Here is a 20,658-nt window from a genome sequence, read left to right on the forward strand (position 1 = left end):
ACCTACTTGATATTTCATGGTTACTGAACAGCTATTAGGATTACGAAAACTTGGTTGGCATTCTGCAATGGTTATAAGGAGAAATCCTGGACACCATATAGTACTGCAAGTCACAATGAATGTCAAACTTCAGAGTTTAAAAGTCCAACTTTTCAAATACTCCTAAACCAGAAATGTGGCTTAGCACCAGTTGATGCTAGAGTGCTTGGAGATGCAAGGAGAAAAGAGATAAGGAAACTCTGGAGGAATCTACAAATGCAGGTCTTTTGATTTTTATGCTGAGATGAATCAACAGCTATCCCAATCTCTAAAAAAAATTCATTTTAAAATATCACCAAACTAAATGGAATTTAGTGAGAATTGGATATTGAAAAGTAACTATGTATTTCCCCCAGACACCCTCCAGGCACATACATAATAAAACCTTGGTGAGATCCTTTAATAATCATAGATAATAAGATTTTATAATAGATATGAAACTGATCAGTGTCCTCCTTTGCTACTAAATATTTGCCAGTGCTGAAGAAAAGAAAAAAAAATGTGAAAACCACTTCAGTCTTCACCACTACTGTTTATATTTAAAGATAGAGGTATCCAACCCAGTAGACTAAGTTAAAGAGAAGGAAAGAGGTTGGAAAAAAGACTCGGGAATATGAGTCCAGCTCTGAGATATCTATGTGAATCCGTCCTTTTCGCCAGGAGCCCGATTTACACTCTTCATAGCAGCAGAAGAAGCTTTGACAGTCTTTGCCATCCAAACACTCATAGACACATGTATCTTCAAATTCCTGCCAGTACATGGAATTATTCAGAGGGATCACTGTAGGAGGTGGTCTCATATCCAGGACAGAATAGTTCTAGAAATAATTGACAGAAATGAGTCAATATTAGAGACATTACATGATTTAAACAATCACTGTATGAATTATAAAATGACCGGCAACACAGGTTGAATATGGAAACTTGTCTGCCTGTAGTTAGCAGACATGTTCATATTAATCAGAAGCTTGGAAAATATTTATGTAGTAATAGTTTATCACATCTAGCAAACATCTAAATCTGTTATGTTCAAGAGATTATTATGTGACAAATAATACAAGAGGTAATTTAGCACAATCAATAGCCGTTATCTTAGAGTTGGGAAAATTTGGGATTAAAATCTTTCCATTTGTCTCAAATTGCCAGGTGACTTCTAAAATATAGTAACATCTCACTGTTCCTAAACAATTCTGTGTGACTAAATTGCTCAAAGATTGCTGGCCTATTTTAATAGTGAGAATTTCCCCATTAAGAAGTTCCATTCAACAATGAATTCATATATTCATATTCATTAAAACATTTTCATGGATACCTTAAAAGATGAATATAGAGCCCATTTATTTTTTTCTGATTTGAAGTTTACCATGAATTTCTTTTAAGAACTTGAATGTTTTGCATATCTCCTAAGGCATTTAAACTAAGGCAAAACAAAACAAAAATATATCAAATAAGATCATAAAAATATTGAACTGCCAGAAATCCTCCAAAAATGTCTGACAAGCATCTATGTGGACTCACTTTATATAATATCTCTGTGCACAAAACATGAACAAGGTATTCAAATTTTTGGTGAAAAAACAATAAAAAAAGTGAATGGAGAAACATTTTAATGATCTTTGAAAGAGAAAGATAGTTATTATTAGAATTTAAGCTTTTTGAGTCTTGTTTGGAAAGAGAAAGATAGCAATCATTAGAATATAAACTCCCTGAGCTTCTTTGGAACAGAAAGATAGCTAATAATATAAACTTTTTGAGGACAAAACAGAATTTGATGCAGAATGGGTGCTTATTAAATGCTAATTGAGTTCAATTCAGTATTAATTGATATACTATTTTAAAACACACAATGATTCACAGGTGACCAATATATATTATTATTATGTATAAACATTGCCTTGTGAATATATTATCTTTTAATAAAAATAATTATAAAATAAAATAACAACTAAAGAACACAAAAAAAGTAGTAATAAGTTTGTGGGAAAGTATGTGCAAATACCAAATATGTAAGAATTTGACTAAAAATTTGAAAAAAGTATCCAATGAAGAAGAAATATCTATTATTGTCAAATCTTTGCTTTGAAATTGTCAACATGTCAATCAGTTTTTGCTTCTTAATGCAAATTCACTTCTGGTGGAATTGTGCATTTTTTCAGGTGGTTAAGAAAACAATTTGAAATCATGAGAAATTATCACTAAAATATTCTACTTAGAATCTAAGAGATTCTACTCTGAGGCAGCTATGGAATATAGACTAATGCATTTTAATAATTCATGGTAATTCATAAAAGTAAAAAGGTTTTTAAATAAGACTAAAACTAGAAATACAATACATCCCCATCAATTCAGAAATGGCTTAATAAACGCTACTACTTGAATACAATGGGATATTATACCATTATTATACCAAAATAATGAACAAAAGATGAAGAATTCTGAATCTGATAAAATTATTGAAAAATCAACATAATATCCACACAATGACTACAATGATATAAACAAAGAAAACCCTAAAAACAAACAAAAAAATTGTATGCTAATAGCCCATATTGTTCAGAAAAAGTTATCAAAAGTACAACTCTTTCCTTTTTAATAAACATGTTATATAAGTGGAAAACTGCATATGTATCAGTAAAAACGTATCTAATAAGGTTATGCTTAATTTTTGAAGCAATGTGTTTTCTCAGGATTTGTTTTAGAAATATTTGTTTAATACCCAAACCAGGTAGGTTGAAAATGAAGAAAGAAAACTATAGATCAATCTCCCTAATGAATATTGATGCTAAAATCTTAAATAAGATATTAGCAAAAAGATTACAGAAAATCATCCCCAGGATAATATATCATGATCAAGTAGGATTTATGCTAGGAATGCAGGGCTGGTTCAATATGAGGAAAACTATTGGTATAATTGGCCATATTAATAATCAAATAACAAAAATCATATGATTATCTCAATAGATACAGAAAAAGCATTTGATAAAATCCAACATCCATTTCTATTAAAAACACTTGAGAATATAGGAATAAATGGACTTTTCCTTAAAATAATCAGTAGCATCTATTTAAAACCATCAATAAGCATCATATGTAATGGGGAAAAATTGCAACCATTCCCATTAAGATCAGGAGTGAAACAAGGTTGTCCACTATCACCATTACTATTCAATATTGTATTAGAAATGCTAGCTTTGGCAATAAGAGTGGAGAAACAGATTAAAGGAATTAGAGTAGATAATGAGGAAACCAAATTATCAGTCTTTGCTGATGATATATGTAGAGGACCCCAAAGATTCAAGTAAAAAGCTATTAGAAATAATCCACACCTTTAGCAAAGTTGCAGGATACAAAATAAATCCACATAAATCATCAGCATACTTATATGTCGCTAACACAATCCAACAGTTAGAGTTACAGAGAGAAATTCCATTTAAAATAACTACCGATAGTATAAAATATTTAGAATGCCCATCAAATGGAGATTGGCTGAATAAATATTATTAATTAGAGTCAATTCTCTATATATTTTGGAAATAAGGCCTTTATCTGAACCTTTGACTGTAAAAATGTTTTCCCAGTTTATTGTTTTATGTCAGATGTAAACAACAGAGATTAGAAATAGACCAACATCTCACATTGCATTACAAAATAAGCTGAAAATGGATGTATGATTTACATATAAAGGTAATACAATAAGCAAATTGATGAGCACAGAACAGTTTATCTGTCAGGTTTATGGATTAGGGAAGAATTTAGAGCCAATGGAGACATTCAGAACTTTACAAACTGTAAAATAGATTACTTTAATTATACTAAGTTAAAGTATTTATATGACCAAAACCAATGCAACCATAATTATAAGGAAAGGAGAAAATGGGAAACAATTTTTACAGTAAGTTTCTCTGATAAAGGACTCATTTCTCAAATATAAAGAGAGCCAAGTCAAATTTATAAAAATACAAATCATTTCCTAATTGATAAATAATGAATAAATATGAATAGGCAGTTTTCAGACAAAGAAATCAATGGCATCTCTAATTATATGAAAAAAATGCTCTAAATCACTACTGATTAGAGAAATGCAAATTAAAACAGCTGTTAGGTACACCTATCAGAGTGGCTAATATGATCAAAAATGTAAAATGTTAGCTCATTTAGGAGATTGGGAAAACTGGGACACTAATGCCCTGTTAGTGGAGTTCTGAACTGATCCAACCATTTTGGGCAGCAGTTTGTACTATGCCCAAAGGGCTATAAAATGTGCATAGGATTTGATAAAGCAATAACACTGCTGTGTCTGTATCCTAAAGACAAACAAAAAAGGGAAGAGGATCTATTTGTAGAAACACATTTATAGCAGCTTTTTGTGATGCTAAGAGTTGGAAATTAAATGAATATCCATAAATTCAGGAACACCTAAACAAGTTGTAGTATATGATAATAATGTAACATTATTATGCTATAATAAAGGACAAGCAGGATGATTGCAGAAAAACCTTGTAAAAAATTTACATGAACAGAAGCAGGAGGGGGCTATACACAACAACACTGATGAAAAACTTTGAATGACTTAGATATTCTCAGCAATATAAGGACCCAAGACAAATGCCAAATGACAAATGATGAAGCAGACTATCCTTTTCCAGAGAAAGGACTTATATTGTCTGAATACAGACTTAAGAATGCTATTTTTCATTTACTTTCTTCTCTCTTTTTTATTCTACTTGATTTTTCTGCTACAGAATGAGTGACATGGAAATATTTTACATAATAAACCTCTATATGATTGCTTACTTAGGGAGAGGAGAGATAGAGGTAAGGATAGAATCTGGAATTCAAAACTTTAAAGAAAAATGTTAACACATTTAAAAAGGTAGATAAAGATAAGGTGAACTGGGAGAAAAGTCTATATGCTAATCAAAGTATTAACAACTTACATAAAATTCAAAGCCTTATTTTCTTCAGTTTGCAATATCAAACCCCCTGAAATTTGTAATTCAGCATAGCCTGTAGAATTCTGGTTAGAAACATAAGATGAAAAACTGGAAAATGAAAATTAAAAATTATGCATGGACTTCCAGCCAAGATGGCGGCGTGGAGGCAGACAGTTGCTTGAGCTCCATGTTTTCTCTCAGGACTGACTTCATGACAAGCCTCTAAGTTAATCCTTGACCAGAAAAGAAACCCACAAATAATCACCAACAGAAGACATCGTTGAAATTCACCAGAAAAGGTCTGTGTTTGCTCAGAGGAAGGTCGAAAAGACTGGGCACAGACTGAGGGCAGGCAGCAAGAGAGAGGCAGGCAGCTCACACAGCTCAGGCCTGAGGGGGGAGGGGCATGATCTCTTCCATTTCTGCAAAAAGACTTTTACCCCAGTGTGGATACTCCATCTTGGCAGCAAGCCAAAAGCAGCAGAGAAGGTGTAGGAAGTGAAGAATAAAAGGACAGAAAGCTAGCATCTCTCAGGACCTGGCCACCCCCACCTCCACCCAGAGTGACTCAGCACATTCTCAGAGCCTCAGAGCACAGACACAGCACAGCCATCGCTGTCTTGTTAGTGCCTTGCCTCTGTCTCCCTCAGTCTGTAGAGGAAGCCCAGTAAAACCTTCCAGCCCCATCCCCCCCCAGAAACAGACCAATTGTTTCTCTTGTCAGTTTGTTTTCTTTGATTCCTGCTCTGACAAAATGAACAAAAAATTCAAAAGGGCTCTAACCATTGACAGCTTCTGTATGGAGAGAGAGCAGACTTCAAAACCTGAGGAGACTAAAAACAGATTGACTCCAGAGGAATCCCCTAAGGGGGATATGAGCTTCTCCTCAATATAAAAGAATCTCATAGAGGAAATCAAAAAGGCTCTCACAAGAGAGCTAGAAGAGACATGGGAAAAGGAAAGGTAAGCTTGGCAAGAGAGCCTGGAGAAGTCATTCCACATATTTAAAGACAAAGTGGATAAAGAAAACAAATCATTGAATTAGTGAATCATTAGTGAATTAGAAAAGATAAACAACTCCAAGGAAAACAGGATTAGTGAGCTGGAAAAAGAAAACAGCTCTCTAAAAAATAAAATGGATGAAATGGAAAAAAAAATGCCATAGAAGAAAAATACTCACTTAAAAACTCAATTGGACAATTACAAAATTTTGATATAAAAAAAGTGAGTGAAGAAATTACATCATTGAAAATCAGACTCAAACAAGTAGAAATGAATGACTCAAGGAGAAACCAAGAAGTAGTCAAGCAAAACCAGAAAAACGAAACAAATAAAAAGAATGTCAAGTACCTTAGTGGAAAGACAAAAGACCTGGAAAACAGATCTAGGAGAGACAATTTGAGAATATTCAGACTCCCTGAAAAATGTGAGGAAAAAAAGAACCTGGACACTATTTTCAAGGAAATTATCAAAGAGGAATGCCCAGACATTTTGGAAACAGAAGGTAAAATAGACATTGAAAAAATTCATCAATCACCACTGAAAGGGACCCTAAAATCAAAACGCCAAGAAATATATTGGCCAAGTTCAAGAACCATCTGACAAAGGAAAAATACTGGAAGCTGCAAGAAAAAAAAGCAATTCAGATATGGAGGAGCCACAATAACCCAGGATCTAGTAGTGTCCACATTAAAAGAACGAAGGACCTGGAACATGATATTCCAAAAAGCTAAGGAATTTGGTATGCCGCCAATAACTTACCCAGCAAAAAATAAGCATTGTTTTCCAGGGAAGAAGATGGACATTTAACTTAATAAATGAATTCCATCTATTCGTTTTGTTTTGTTTTGTTTTGTTTTGTTTTTATTAATTTTATAATTTTAACATTTTTTTGTATAGGTATTTTTTTTTACAACATTATCCCTTGCACTCCCTTCTGTTCTGAATTTTTCCCCTCCTTCCCTCCACCCCCTCCCCTAGATGACAGGCATTCCCATACATATTAAATATCTTATAGCATATCCCAGGTACTATATATATATGTGCAGAACCAAATTTTGTTGTTGTTGTTATTGAAAAGGAAGAATTGTATTTGAAAGGTAAAAATAATCTGGGAAGAAAAAGAAACAAACAAAAATGCTCACAGTTTACACTCATTGGCCAGTCTTCCTTTTCTGGGTGTAGTTGATTCTGTCCATCATTGATCAATTGGAATTGCATTAGCTCTTCTCTATGTTGAAGATATCCACTTCCATCAGAATACATCCTCATACAGTATCATTGTTGAAGTGTATAATGATCCCCTAGTTCTGCTCGTTTCACTCAGCATCAGTTGATGTAAGTCTCTCCAAGCCTCTCTGTATTCCTCCTGTTGGTCATTTCTTACATAACAATAATATTCCATAGCATTCATATACCATAATTGACCCAACCATTCTCCAATAGATGGACATCCATCTATTTTCCAGTTTCTAGCAACTATAAAAAGGGCTGCCACCAACATTTTGGTACATACAGGTCCCTTTCCCTTCTTTAATATTTCCTTGGGATATAAGCCCAGTAGTAGCACTGCTGGATCAAAGGGTATGCAAAGTTTGACAAATTTTGGGGCATAATTCCAGATTGCTCTCCAGAATGGTTGGATTATTTCACAACTCAACCAACAATGCATCAGTGTCCCAGTTTTCCACAGCCCCTCCAACATTCATCATTATTTGTTCCTGTCATCTTGGCCAATCTGACAGGCATGTAGTGGTATCTCAGAGTTGTGTTAATTTGCATTTGTCTGATCAATAGTGATTTGGAACACTCTTTCATATGAATGGAAATAGTTTTAATTTCATCATCTGAAAATTGTCTGTTCATATCCTTTGACCATTTATCAATTGGAGAATGGTTTGATTTCTTATAATTTAAAGTCAATTCTGTCTATTTTGGAGATGAGGCCATTATCAGAACCTTTAACTGTAAAAATATTTTCCCAATTTGTTATTTCCCTTCTAATCTTGTGTGCATTAGTTTTGTTTGTGCAAAAACTTTTTAATTTGATGTAATCAAAATTTTCTATTTTGTGATCAATAATGATCTCTAGTTCTCCTTTGGACACAAATTCCTTCCTCCTCCACAAGTCAGAGAGGTAAATTATCCTATGATCCCCGAATTTATTTATGATATCATTCTTTATGCTTAAATCTTGGACCCATTTTGAGCTTATCTTAATATGTGTTGTTAAATGTTGGTCCATGCCTAGTTTCTGACATAATTCCACCTATTCTTGATGAAAAAACCAGACCTACACAAAATGTTTGATCTTCTAAAAAGGTAAAAAGAAATCTTGAGAACTATATTTCTGCCATAAAGACATGTAAAGAACACATGTATTAGAAACTAGAGGTGGAAAGGAAATTATATCATAAAAAAGAAGTAAAATGGTGGTACTATATCTCATGAAGAGGCAAAGGTAACCTATTATATCTGAGAGAAAGAAAGGAGGGAGATGAACATAGTGTGTCTCAATAGACATATTCGATTTATGGTGAAACTTCTTCCAGTTCATTAAAAAGTGAGAGGGAAGGAGTAAGCTAAGGGGAAGATATTACAGAAATTGTGAGGAAAAGGGGTAAAATAGGAAGAGGAACTTTAAGGTGGGGGAGGGATACTAAAAGGGGAGGGCTGTGAAAAGCAAGTGGTCTTCACAAGTTTAATACTGTGTAGGGGGATAAGTTGGAAGGAAAGGAGAAAATCATAAGCAGGGGTTAACAGGATAGCATGAAATATAGAATTAGTCATTCTAACCATAAATGTGAATGGGGTAAACTCCCTCATAAAGAGGAAGCAGTTAGCAGATTGGATTAAAAGTCAGAATCCTACTCTATGTTGTTTACAGGAAACACACCTGAAACAGGGTGATACATTCAAACTAAAAGTAAAAGGGTGGAGCAGAATCTACTATGCTTCAGGTGAAGCCAAAAAAGCAAGGGTAGCCATTCTCATCTCAGATCAAGCAAAAACAAAAATTTATCTAATTAAAAGAGATAAGGAAGGACATTATTTCTTGCTAAGGGTAGCATAGATAATGAAGCAGTATCAATATTAAACATATATGCACCAAGTGTTGCAGAATCTAAATTCTTGAAAGAGAAATTAAGAGAGCTGCAAAAAGAAATAGACAGCAAAACTATAATAGTGGGAGATCTCAACCTTGACTCTCAGAATTAGAGAAATCAAACCACAAAAATAAAAAAAATAAGAAAAAAGTCAAAGAGGTAAATAGAATACTAGAAAATTTTGCTATGATAGATCTTTGGTGAAAGCTAAATGGAGACAGAAAGGAGTACACTTTCTTCTCAGCAGTTCATGGAATCTATACAAAAATTGATCATATATTAAGACATAAAAACCTCAAAATCAAATGCAGTAAGGCAGAAATAGTAAATGTATCCTTTTCAGACCACAATGCAATTAAAATTACGTTTAATAAAAAGCCAGGGGAAAATAGACCAAAAAATAATTGGAAACTAAATAATCTTATACTAAAGAATGATTGGGAAAAACAGCAAATCATAGACATAATTAATAACTTCACCCAAGAAAATGACAATAATGAGACATCATACCAAAATGTGTGGGATACAGCCAAAGCAGTAATAAGGGGAAGGTTTATATCTCTACAGGCCTACTTGCATAAAATAGAGAAAGAGTCAACAAATTGGGCTAACAACTAAAATTGCTAGAAAAGGAACAAATTAAAAACCCCCAGACAAATACAAAACTTGAAATTCTAAAAATAAAAGGTGAGATTAATAAAATTGAAAGTAAAAAAAACTATTGAATTAATTAATAAAATTAAGAGTTGGTTCTATGAAAAAACCAACAAAATAGACAAACCCTTAGTATATGTGATTAAAAAAAGGAAAGAGAAAAAGCATATTGTTAGCCTTGAAAATGAAAAGGGAGAACTCACCACTAATGAAGAGGAAATTAGAACAATAGTTAGGAGATATTTTGCTCAACTGTATGCCAATAAATTCAATAACTTAAATGAAATGGAAGAATACCTTCAAAAATATAGCATGCCAAGATTAACAGAGGAAGAAGAAAGTAGTCTAAATAGTCCCATCTCAGAAAAAGAAATAAAACAAGCTATTAACCAACTCCCTAAGAAAAAATCCCTAGGTCCAGATGGATTTACATGTGAATTCTATCAAACATTTAAAGAACAACTAACTCCAATACTATATAAACTATTTGAAAAAAAAATAGGGATTGAAGGAATCCTAGCAAATTCCTTTTATGACAAAGACATGGTAGTAATACCTAAACCAGGCAGATCGAAAACTGAGAAAGAAAACTATAGACCAATCTCCTTAATGAATATTGATGCTAAAATCTTAAATAAGATATTAGCAAAAAGACTTCAGAAAATCATTCCCAGGATAATACACTATGATCAAGTAGGATTTATACCAGGAATGCAGGGATGGTTTAATATTAGGAAAACTATTAGTAAATTGACCATATTAATAATCAAATTAATAAAAACCATATGATCATCTCAACAGATACAGAAAAAGCATTTGATAAAATCCAACATCCATTCCTACTAAAAACGCTTGAGAATATAGGAATAAATGGACTATTCCTTAAAATAATAAAGAGCATATATTTAAAACCTTCAATAAACATCATATGTAATGACGGTAAACTGGAACCTTTCCCTGTAAGATAAGGAGTGAAACAAAGTTGCCCACTATCCCCAATATTATTCACTATTTTACTAGAAATGCTAACCTTGGCAATAAGAGCTGAGAAAGAGATTCAAGGAATTAGCGTAGGAAATGAGGAAATCAAACTATCACTCTTTGCCGATAACATAATGGTATATTTAGAGAACCCCAAAGACTCTGCTAAAAACCTATTAGAAATAATTCAGAACTTTAGCAAAGTTGCAGGATACAAAATAAATCCACATAAATCCTCAGCATTTTTAAACATTACTAATACAATCCAACAGCAAGAGATACAAAGAGAAATTCTATTCAAAATAACTGTCGATAGTATAAAATATTTGGTAATATATCCTGCAAAGGAAAGTCAGGAATTATATGAGCAAAATTACAAAACACTTGCCACAAAAATAAAGTCATATTTAAATAATTGGAAAGATATTGAGTGCTCTTGGATAGGTGAAGTGAATATAATTAAGATGCCAATACTCCCTAAACTAATCTATTTATTTAGTCCTATACCAATCAGCCTCCCAAGAAACTATCTTAAAATGACCTAGAAAAAAATAACAACAGAATTCATATGGAACAACAAAAAGTCAAGAATTTCAAGGGAAATAATGAAAAAAAATTAAATGAAGGTGGTCTAGCTGTATCTGATCTAGAACTATATTATAAAGCAACAGTCACCAAAACCATCTGGTATTCACTAAGAAATAGACTAGGTGATCAGTGGAATAGGTTAGGTTCACAGGGAAAGATAGTGAATAAAAATAACAATCTAGTGTTTGACAAACCTAAAGGTCCCAAGTTCTGGGATAAGAATTCATTATTTCACAAAAACTGCTGGAAAAATTGGAAATTAGTATGGCAGAAACTAGACATGGACCCACATTTAACACCACATACTAAGATAAGATCAAAATGGGTCCAAGATTTAAGCATAAAGAATGATATCATAAATAAATTCGAGGAACATAGGATAGTTTACCTCTCAGACTTGTGGAGGAGGAAGGAATTTGTGTCCAAAGGAGAACTAGAGATCATTATTGATCACAAAATAGAAAATTTTGATTACATCAAATTAAAAAGTTTCTGCACAAACAAAACTAATGCAAACAAGATTAGAAGGGAAGTAACAAATTGGGAAAACATTTTTACAGTTAAAGGTTCTGATAAAGGCCTCATCTCCAAAATATACAGAGAATTGACTTTAAATTATAAGAAATCAAACTGTTCTCCAATTGATAAATGGTCAAAGGATATGAACAGACAATTTTCAGATGATGAAATTAAAATTATTTCCACTCATGAAAGAGTGTTCCAAATCACTATTGATCAGAGAAATGCAAAGTAAGACAACTCTGAGACACCACTACACACCTATTAGATTGGCCAAGATGACAGGAACAAATAATGATCAATGTTGGAGGGGCTGTGGGAAAACTGGGGCACTGATGCATTTTGGGTGTAGTTGTGAAAGAATCCAACCCATTCTAGCGAGCCATCTGGAATGATGCCCAAAAAGTTATCAAACTGTGCATACCCTTCGATCCAGCAGTGGCTATTTACTGGGCTTATATCTCAAGGAAATACTAAAGAATGGAAAGGGACCTGTATGTGCCAAAATGTTTGTGGCAGCCCTTTTTGTAGTGGCTAGAAACTGGAAAATTAATGGATGCCTATCAATTGGAGAATGGGTGGGTAAATTATGGTATATGAATGTTATGGAATATTATTGTTCTGTAAGAAATGACCAACAAGAGGAAAACAGAGAAGCTTGGAGAGATTTATATCAACTGATGCTGAATGAAACGAGAAGAACTAGGAGATCATTATACATTTCAACAATGATACTGTATGAGGATGTATTCTGATGGAAGTGGATATCTTCAACATAGAGAAGAGCTAATCCAATTCCAATTGATCAATGATGGACAGAATCAGCTACACCCAGAAAAGGAACACTGGGAAATGAGTGAAAACTGTGTGCATTTTGTTTGTTTGTTTTTCTTCCCAGATTATTGTTATCTTTCCAATACAATTCTTCCTTTTCAACAACAACAACAACAAAATTCAGTTCTGCACACACACACACACACACACACACACACACACATATAAATATATATATAGTACCTAGGATATACTATAAGATATTTAATATGTATGGGAATGCCTGCCTTCTAGGGCAGGTAGGGGAGGTGGTGGAGGGAAGGAGGGGAAAAATTCGGAACAGAAGGGAATACAAAGGATAATGTTGTAAAAAAAAATGCCTATGCATATGTACTGTTAAAAAAAAGTTACAATTATAAAATTAATAAAAAATTATTCATGCATGTGTAGGATTTATACATCTTCAGCTGAGGTACTAAGTAGCATGATATATTTTCAGAGTATAAAAATTGATAGAAAAAATCTTTCCAAAATTTCATGGTCTGGCAGAAAATAATATAAGTAGGGAAGCAACATTACAAAAATGATTTTTTTTTATCTTTCCGTCAGTAATAATCTATTCTAGAACAAGTAGTTAATTTCAAAATTAACAACTTTTTGGCATGGTGCCATTGTATATGCAGTGATTGAAAAACAATAATGGAATCAGATTCCCTATTTTTAGAAAGGACAAAATAAAATACATACTTAACAATGCCAAAATGATGAATTCAGGTTACTATGAACTCATATCCTGATGATATTTTTTCAGGCAAGAAAGATTTCTGTAGCATGTAATCATTTCCTCAAAAACTCCTCTCCAGTGTTTAACCTAACATGTAACATGGGGGACATCTCTGTGGTACAGTGAGTAGACTACTAATCCTGAAGTCAGGAGGATCAAAATTCAAATCTGGTTTTACACACTTAAAACTTACTAATTGGATAACTCTGTGCAAGTCAACCCCAACTGCCTTAGTAAAAATAAAACAAAATAAAAATAAAAATGCAATATGGACTTTGAATTAAGTTCTAAAAATTCAGTCAAACAAGGATGCAGCATTAGATCTTTAACTTTTTAGAGGGTGAACCTTTTTTGAAACCCATTGGAGAATGTATCAAAAATACATTTGTCCAATGGTACAAAGGAACAAGTCTAGAAAAGAAATCCTGCCCACTCATCTGCTGGAATTTTTCTTTAGTCTCTAAAATTCACAAATCAAGTCTTTATCAAGGGGTGCAAGAAGAGACTCACTCTGCTCCATTCTTTGAAAGGTGCAAAGATACAAGAAAGTTAAAAATTGCCTCCTATTTTTTTTTCAGAAGCATTCTGACTTGTTTAGGGTCACAAAAACGTGATTGTCTGAGTCTGGATTTGAACTATGGTTCTTCTGACTCCAGGGCCAATGAATGCTCTAGCCACTGTGCCATCTAACTTCCCAAATACTAATTATTTGCAAAATTTTTCAGTGAATTAAACTGGTTTTGCTAGTTGTGCTTCTTTTTTGCCTCTTCTCTTTTATTGCTGTAAATTATGGTTCTGTAAATTATGGTTTCTTGTGATGTATATAGAGATCTCTCAGAGGTAGGATATTAATACTAACTGTGGTCTTTAACAAATAAAACTAAATTAATAAAATTTTAATTTCTTTAAAAAGTCCATCTTAATTCAATAGGCTAGGCAAGAAATGATGGCACACACAAACAACACACACACACACACATACACACACCACACACATACAATATACACATAATCCATGTAAAACTGTTTTTGCTATGAACGAAAGGAATAAATGCCAGAGATTTACAGAAGTAAAAATGATAAGATTTTATAGCTGATATGATGGTATACAATTGTGAGGAAGGATAGATACCTAGGAGTGAAGACAATTTTGAAAGAAGGGGTCTGATTTGTCAAGACAAATCTAGGGATTATTTGAGCATAATTACAAAACACTTTTCACAGAAATCAAATTAGACCTATACAAATGGAAAAATACCAATTGCTTATGGAGAGCCCAGCTAATATAATAAAAATTACAACTCCCCCTCAATTAATCTATATATTTAGAGTCATATAAATCATAATACTAAAAATTTACTTTATAAATTTAGAAAAAATACAAAATTCAACTGAATTCAACAAAAGGTCAAGAATAAGAAGGGAATTAATAAAAAAAAATGTAATGGAAGCCTGCCTAGCTATACCAGACTATAAAGCAATGGTCATCAAAACCATTGGTACTGGGGGCGGAGCCAAGATGGCAGAGAAGAAACACAAGACTCTGTGAACGGCCTTACTCCCTCACAACCAATTAGATAAATCAGCCTCAGAAATAGCGCTGGACTGATAGATACCACAAGGACTGGAAGCACAACTTACCAGCTGAAGAGAATCTGGAGTTTCAACAGAAAAGGTCAGTTCCCAGGGGAGGAAGAAGAGAGGCCAGCACAGATGGCCGGGTGCTAGCATACTGCAACGATCACGCTGGGAAGGGCTCTGGGATCAGAGAAGCCACTGAGATAAAGGAATTTGGCACAAGCTGTTAGCTCTTCTCTGCTTATAATACAGCAGTTCAAAAGAGAAATCTAAGCCACTTTAAAAATTCAAAGATAGATTAGATCTTCCCGGATCCTGGGGGTGACTCAGCAGATCTCAGCACTGTGGGTGTGGCCCCTAGCTTTCACCTGTGAGTAGTTAAGAGATTGAGAAGTGGGCGGATACGGCCCAAGGTAACACATAGTGCCTGGCTCAGCTGGAGGCTGTGGAACTCAGCCCCAGAAGTCCCAGAGAAGGGGAACCTTTGAACTAGGGACCACAGTTTCTGGCACACACTTCCAGTTTGAGCACAGGGGCTTTTCACGTCACCTGCTGCAGACATCCACACCCTACTGGGAAGCATAGGCTGGGCTTTGTGCCATCTTTACTTCAATCTCAAACGTCAGGGAAGCCGCTAGAACACAACGCCCTCAAGGCACAGCAGTGCTAGTCACCTCTGAGGCACTTCCAGGGAGGGGGTGGGGAACTCTCTCCCAGAGCTCTATCTTAGCTCAGGCCCAAGAGCCACTGCATCCATCCAGTCTGGGAGGAAGCTGGTAAAGAAGTAAATAAATAATTTCCTACCCCAGGGACAGACCCCAAAAGATTTTTAAAATATGAACAAAAAAGCCAGAAAAACTATAGATTCCTTCTACACAGAGAAAGAGCGGGTATCAAACCCCGAGGAAGTTAACAGCAAAGAGTCAGCAGATAACAACCTAAAGGGGAACGATTCCTGCCCCCCCATCACATAACTCTCTCCTAGAAGAGACTATTAAAAAAGTTAAGAGAGTTTGAAGAAAAATGGGGAAAGGAAAGGGAAGCTATGATAGAGAATAACAACGTCCTGAAATTGGAATTGGAAAAAATAAAGAATTCACAGGAGATGCAGGGAAACAAAATTTGTGAATTAGAAAAGGTTAAAAAATCACAGGAAAGTAGGATTTCTGAATTGGAAAAAAGTCTCAAGAAAATAGAATTTCTGAATTGGAAAAAGAAAATAATTCTCAAAAAAAAAATAGGGAAATGGAAAAAAATTTCAATAGAGCAAAATAATTCATTTAAAAACGAAATTGGGCATTTACAAAAAGAACTAAAAACTGTGAAAGAAGAAAATAACTCCTTAAAAGTCAGGATGGAACAAATAGAAATGAATGATTCACAGAGAACCCAAGAATCAGTCAAACAAAACAAAACAAAAAAAAAAAAAAAAAAACAAAATGAGAAGCTGGAGAATAACATCAAATACTTACTGGGAAAATCTATAGACCTGGAAAATAGATCTAGGAGAGATAATCTGCGGATCATTGGACTTCCCGAAAACTATGACCAAAAAAAGAGCCTAGATTCTATTTTACAGGAAATTATCAAAGAGAACTGTCCAGAGATAATAGAAACAGAAGGGAAAGTAGATGTGGAAAGAATTCATTGAACTCCTTCTGAAATAGGCCCTAAAAAAAGAATACCACGGAATATTGTGGCTAAGCTGCAGAATTACCACACAAAGGAGAAAATCCTGCAAGCAGCTAGAAAAAAACAATTTAAATACCAAGGTGCCACAATAAGGGTCACACAAGATCTGGCTGCCTCCACATTAAAAGATAGAAGGGCCTGGAACCTGATATCCCGAAAGGCAAAAGATCAAGGACTGCAACCAAGAATGAACTACCCAGCTAAGTTTTGCATCTTTTGCCATGGAAGAAGATGGTCATTCAATGAAATAGAGGAATTCCATATGTTTCTAAGAAAAAAACCAGACTTAAATAAAAAATTTGATCTACATCCACAAGACTGAAGAGAAACAGAAAAAGGTACACAGAACCCTTGAGAACTGTAACTCTGTTGTGGGTATATAAAAAGTACTCAAGGATAATTTGATTTTACTGATATAAAAGAAAAAAAGTGGGGTGTAGTAAAGGGAAGGAGGTCGTTTCAGAAAAAGGGGAAGGAATGATAAAAAGAGGAAAACTACACCCCAGGAAGAGGCATAGAAAATACACCATATCTGAGAGAATTTAGTGAGGGGGAGAATCATTGTGTGAATCTTACTCTCATCAGGAGAGGCTCAAAGAGTAAATAATTAACATATTTGTTTTTCAGAGAATTTTCTCTCACCTCATTAAAAGGGGGGAGAGAAAAAGGGAAAAGGAAAAGGAGAATAAGTGAAGGGACTAGGAGGGAGGGGGGAGGGATACTAAAAAAAAAGAGAGGGTTTCGCGTCACAAGGGGGGTCTGTAAATTAAATATCGGGGAGGGGTATCAGGGGGGTCAAGGGAAAAAGCATAATCTGGGGATAATATGATGGCAGGAAATACAGAATTAGTAATTTTAACTGTAAATGTGAATGGGATGAACGATCCCATCAAATGGAGACGGATAGCAGATTGGATCAAAAATCAGAACCCTACAATATGTTGTCTGCAGGAAACACACTTAAAGCAGGGAGATACATACAGAGTAAAGGTAAAAGGTTGGAGCAGAATCTATTATGCTTCAGGTAAAGCCAAAAAAGCAGGGGTACCTATCCTTATCTCAGATCAAGCAAAAGCAGAATTTGATCTAATTAAAAGAGATAAGGAAGGAAACTATATCCTGCTGAAAGGTAGCATAAATAATGAAGCCATATCAATACTAAACATATATGCACCAAGTGGTATAGCATCTAACTTTCTACAGGAAAAGTTAAGAGAGTTGCAAGAAGAAATAGACAGTAAAACTATAATAGTAGGAGATCTCAACCTTGCACTCTCAGATGTAGACAAATCAAACCACAAAACAAACAAGAAAGAAATTCAAAAAGTAAATAGAACATTAGAAAAACTAGGTATGATTGACCTTTGGAGAAAACTGAATGGCAATAGAAAGGAATATACTTTCTTCTCAGCAGTTCATGGATCTTATACAAAAATTGACCATATATTAGGACATAAAGATTCTCAAAATTAAATGTAGGAAGGCAGAAATAATAAATGCCTTCTTCTCAGACTACAATGCAATAAAAGCTACATTCAGTAAAAAGTTAGGGATAAATAGACCAAAAAGTAATTGGAAACTGAATAATCTCATCTTAAAGAATGACTGGGTGAAAGAGCAAATTATAGAAACAATTAATAATTTCACCCAAGATAATGACAATGATGAGACATCATACCAAAATCTGTGGGATGCAGCTAAAGCAGTAATAATGGGAAATTTTATATCTTTAGAGGCTTATTTGAAGAAAATAGAGAAAGAGAAGATTAACGAATTGGGCTTGCAACTTAAAAGGCTAGAAAAAGACCAAATTAAAAACCCCCAACCAAATATTAAACTTGAAATACAAAAATTAAAAGGAGAAATCAATAATATTGAAAGTAAAAAAACTATTGAATTAATAAATAAAACCAAGAGTTGGTTTTATGAAAAAGCCAATAAAATAGATAAACCTTTGGTAAATCTGATCAAAAAAAAAGAAAGAGGAAAATCAAATTGTTAGTCTTACAAATGAAAAGGGGGATCTTTCCACCAATAAAGAGGAAATTAGAGAAATAATAAGGAGTTACTTTGCCCAACTTTATGCCAATAAATTTGATAACTTAAGTGAAATGGATGACTTCCTCCAAAAATATAGGCTCCCTAGATTAACAGAGGAGGAAATAAATTGCTTAAATAGTCCCATTTCAGAAAAAGAAATAGAACAAGCTATTAATCAACTCCCCAGGAAAAAATCCCCAGGGCCAGATGGATTCACATGTGAATTCTACCAAACATTTAAAGAACAATTAGCCCCAATGTTATATAAATTATTTGAAAAAATAGGGGATGAAGGAGTCCTACCAAACTCCTTTTATGACAGAGACATGGTACTGATACCTAAACCAGGTAGATCGAAAACTGAGAAAGAAAATTATAGACCAATTTCCTTAATGAATATTGATGCTAAAATCTTAAATAAGATATTAGCAAAAAGACTTCAGAAAATTATCTCCAGGATAATACACTATGATCAAGTAGGATTTATTCCAGGAATGCAGGGCTGGTTTAATATTAGGAAAAATATTAATATAATTGACCATATTAATAATCAAATTAATAAGAACCATATGATCATCTCAATAGATGCAGAAAAAGCATTTGACAAAATCCAACATCCATTCCTACTAAAAACTCTTGAGAGCATAGGAATAAATGGACTATTCCTTAGAATAATCAGGAGCATATATTTAAGACCGTCAGTAAGCATAATATGCAATAGAAATAAACTGCAACCTTTCCCAGTAAGATCAGGAGTGAAACAAGGTTGCCCACTGTCACCATAACTATTCAATATAGTACTAGAAACGCTAGCCTCGGCAATAAGAGCCGAGAAAGAGATTCAAGGAATTAGAGTAGGAAATGAGGAAATCAAACTATCACTTTTTGTAGATGACATGATGGTATACTTAGAGAACCCCAAAGACTCTGCTAAAAAGCTACTAGAAATAATTCAAAATTTCAGCAAAGTGGCAGGATACAAAATAAATCCACATAAATCTTCAGCATTTTTATATATCACTAACAAAATGCAACAGCAAGGGATACAAAGAGAAATTCCATTCCAAACAAATGTTGAGAGTATAAAGTATTTGGGAATCCATCTACCAAAGAAAAGTCAGGAATTATATGAGAAAAATTACAAAACACTTGCCACAAAAATAAAGTCATATTTAAATAATTGGAAAGACATTCAGTGCTCTTGGATAGGCCGAGCGAATATAATAAAGATGACAATACTCCCCAAACTAATCTATTTATTTAGTGCTATACCAATCAGACTCCCAAGAAACTATTTCAATGACCTAGAAAAAATAACAACAAAATTCATATGGAAGAATAAAAGGTCGAGAATTGCAAGGGAACTAATGAAAAAAAAAAAAAAAACTCAGAGGAAGGTGGTCTAAGTGTACCTCATCTAAAGCTATATTATATAGTGGCAGTCACCAAAACCATTTGGTATTGGCTAAGAAATAGATGGGTAGATCAGTGGAACAGATTAGATACAAAGGACAAAAAAGGGTACATCTATAGCAATCTAATCTTTGACAAACCCAAAGATACCAACATTAGGGATAAAAATTCATTTTTTGGAAAAAACTGTTGGGAAAACTGGAAATTAATATGGCAGAAATTAGATATGGATCCACACTTAACACCATATACCAAGATAAGATCAAAATGGGTCCATAATTTAGGCATAAAGAATGAGATCATAAACAGATTAGAGGAACAGAGGATAGTCTACCTCTCAGACCTGTGGAGGAGGAAGGAATTTATGACCAGAGGAGAACTAGAGATCATTATTGATCACAAAATAGAAGATTTTGATTACATCAAACTAAAAAGTTTCTGTACAAATAATACTAATGCAAACAAGATTAGAAGGGAAGTAACAAATTGGGAAAATATTTTTAAAAGGAAAGGTTCTGACAAAGGTCTCATTTCCAAAATATATAGAGAACTGACC

The 20,658-nt window shown here is 33.8% G+C and overlaps 1 protein-coding gene across 1 annotated transcript in view; it reads right to left on the bottom strand.

Annotated features, from left to right (window-relative positions):
* Positions 1-561: 561 nt before the first annotated feature.
* Positions 562-20,658, bottom strand: part of GABRG3 (gamma-aminobutyric acid type A receptor subunit gamma3) — a 942,413-nt gene continuing 922,316 nt past the window's right edge. Inside the window, exon 10 of the mRNA XM_074300313.1 lies at positions 562-857. Coding sequence (XP_074156414.1) covers positions 579-857 — 279 coding nt within the window. The 3' untranslated portion in view covers positions 562-578. The remainder of the gene's footprint in view (positions 858-20,658) is intronic.

This window comes from Sminthopsis crassicaudata, chromosome 3 (genome assembly GCF_048593235.1).
Source record: "Sminthopsis crassicaudata isolate SCR6 chromosome 3, ASM4859323v1, whole genome shotgun sequence".
In the NCBI taxonomy this organism is placed as follows: domain Eukaryota; kingdom Metazoa; phylum Chordata; class Mammalia; order Dasyuromorphia; family Dasyuridae; genus Sminthopsis; species Sminthopsis crassicaudata.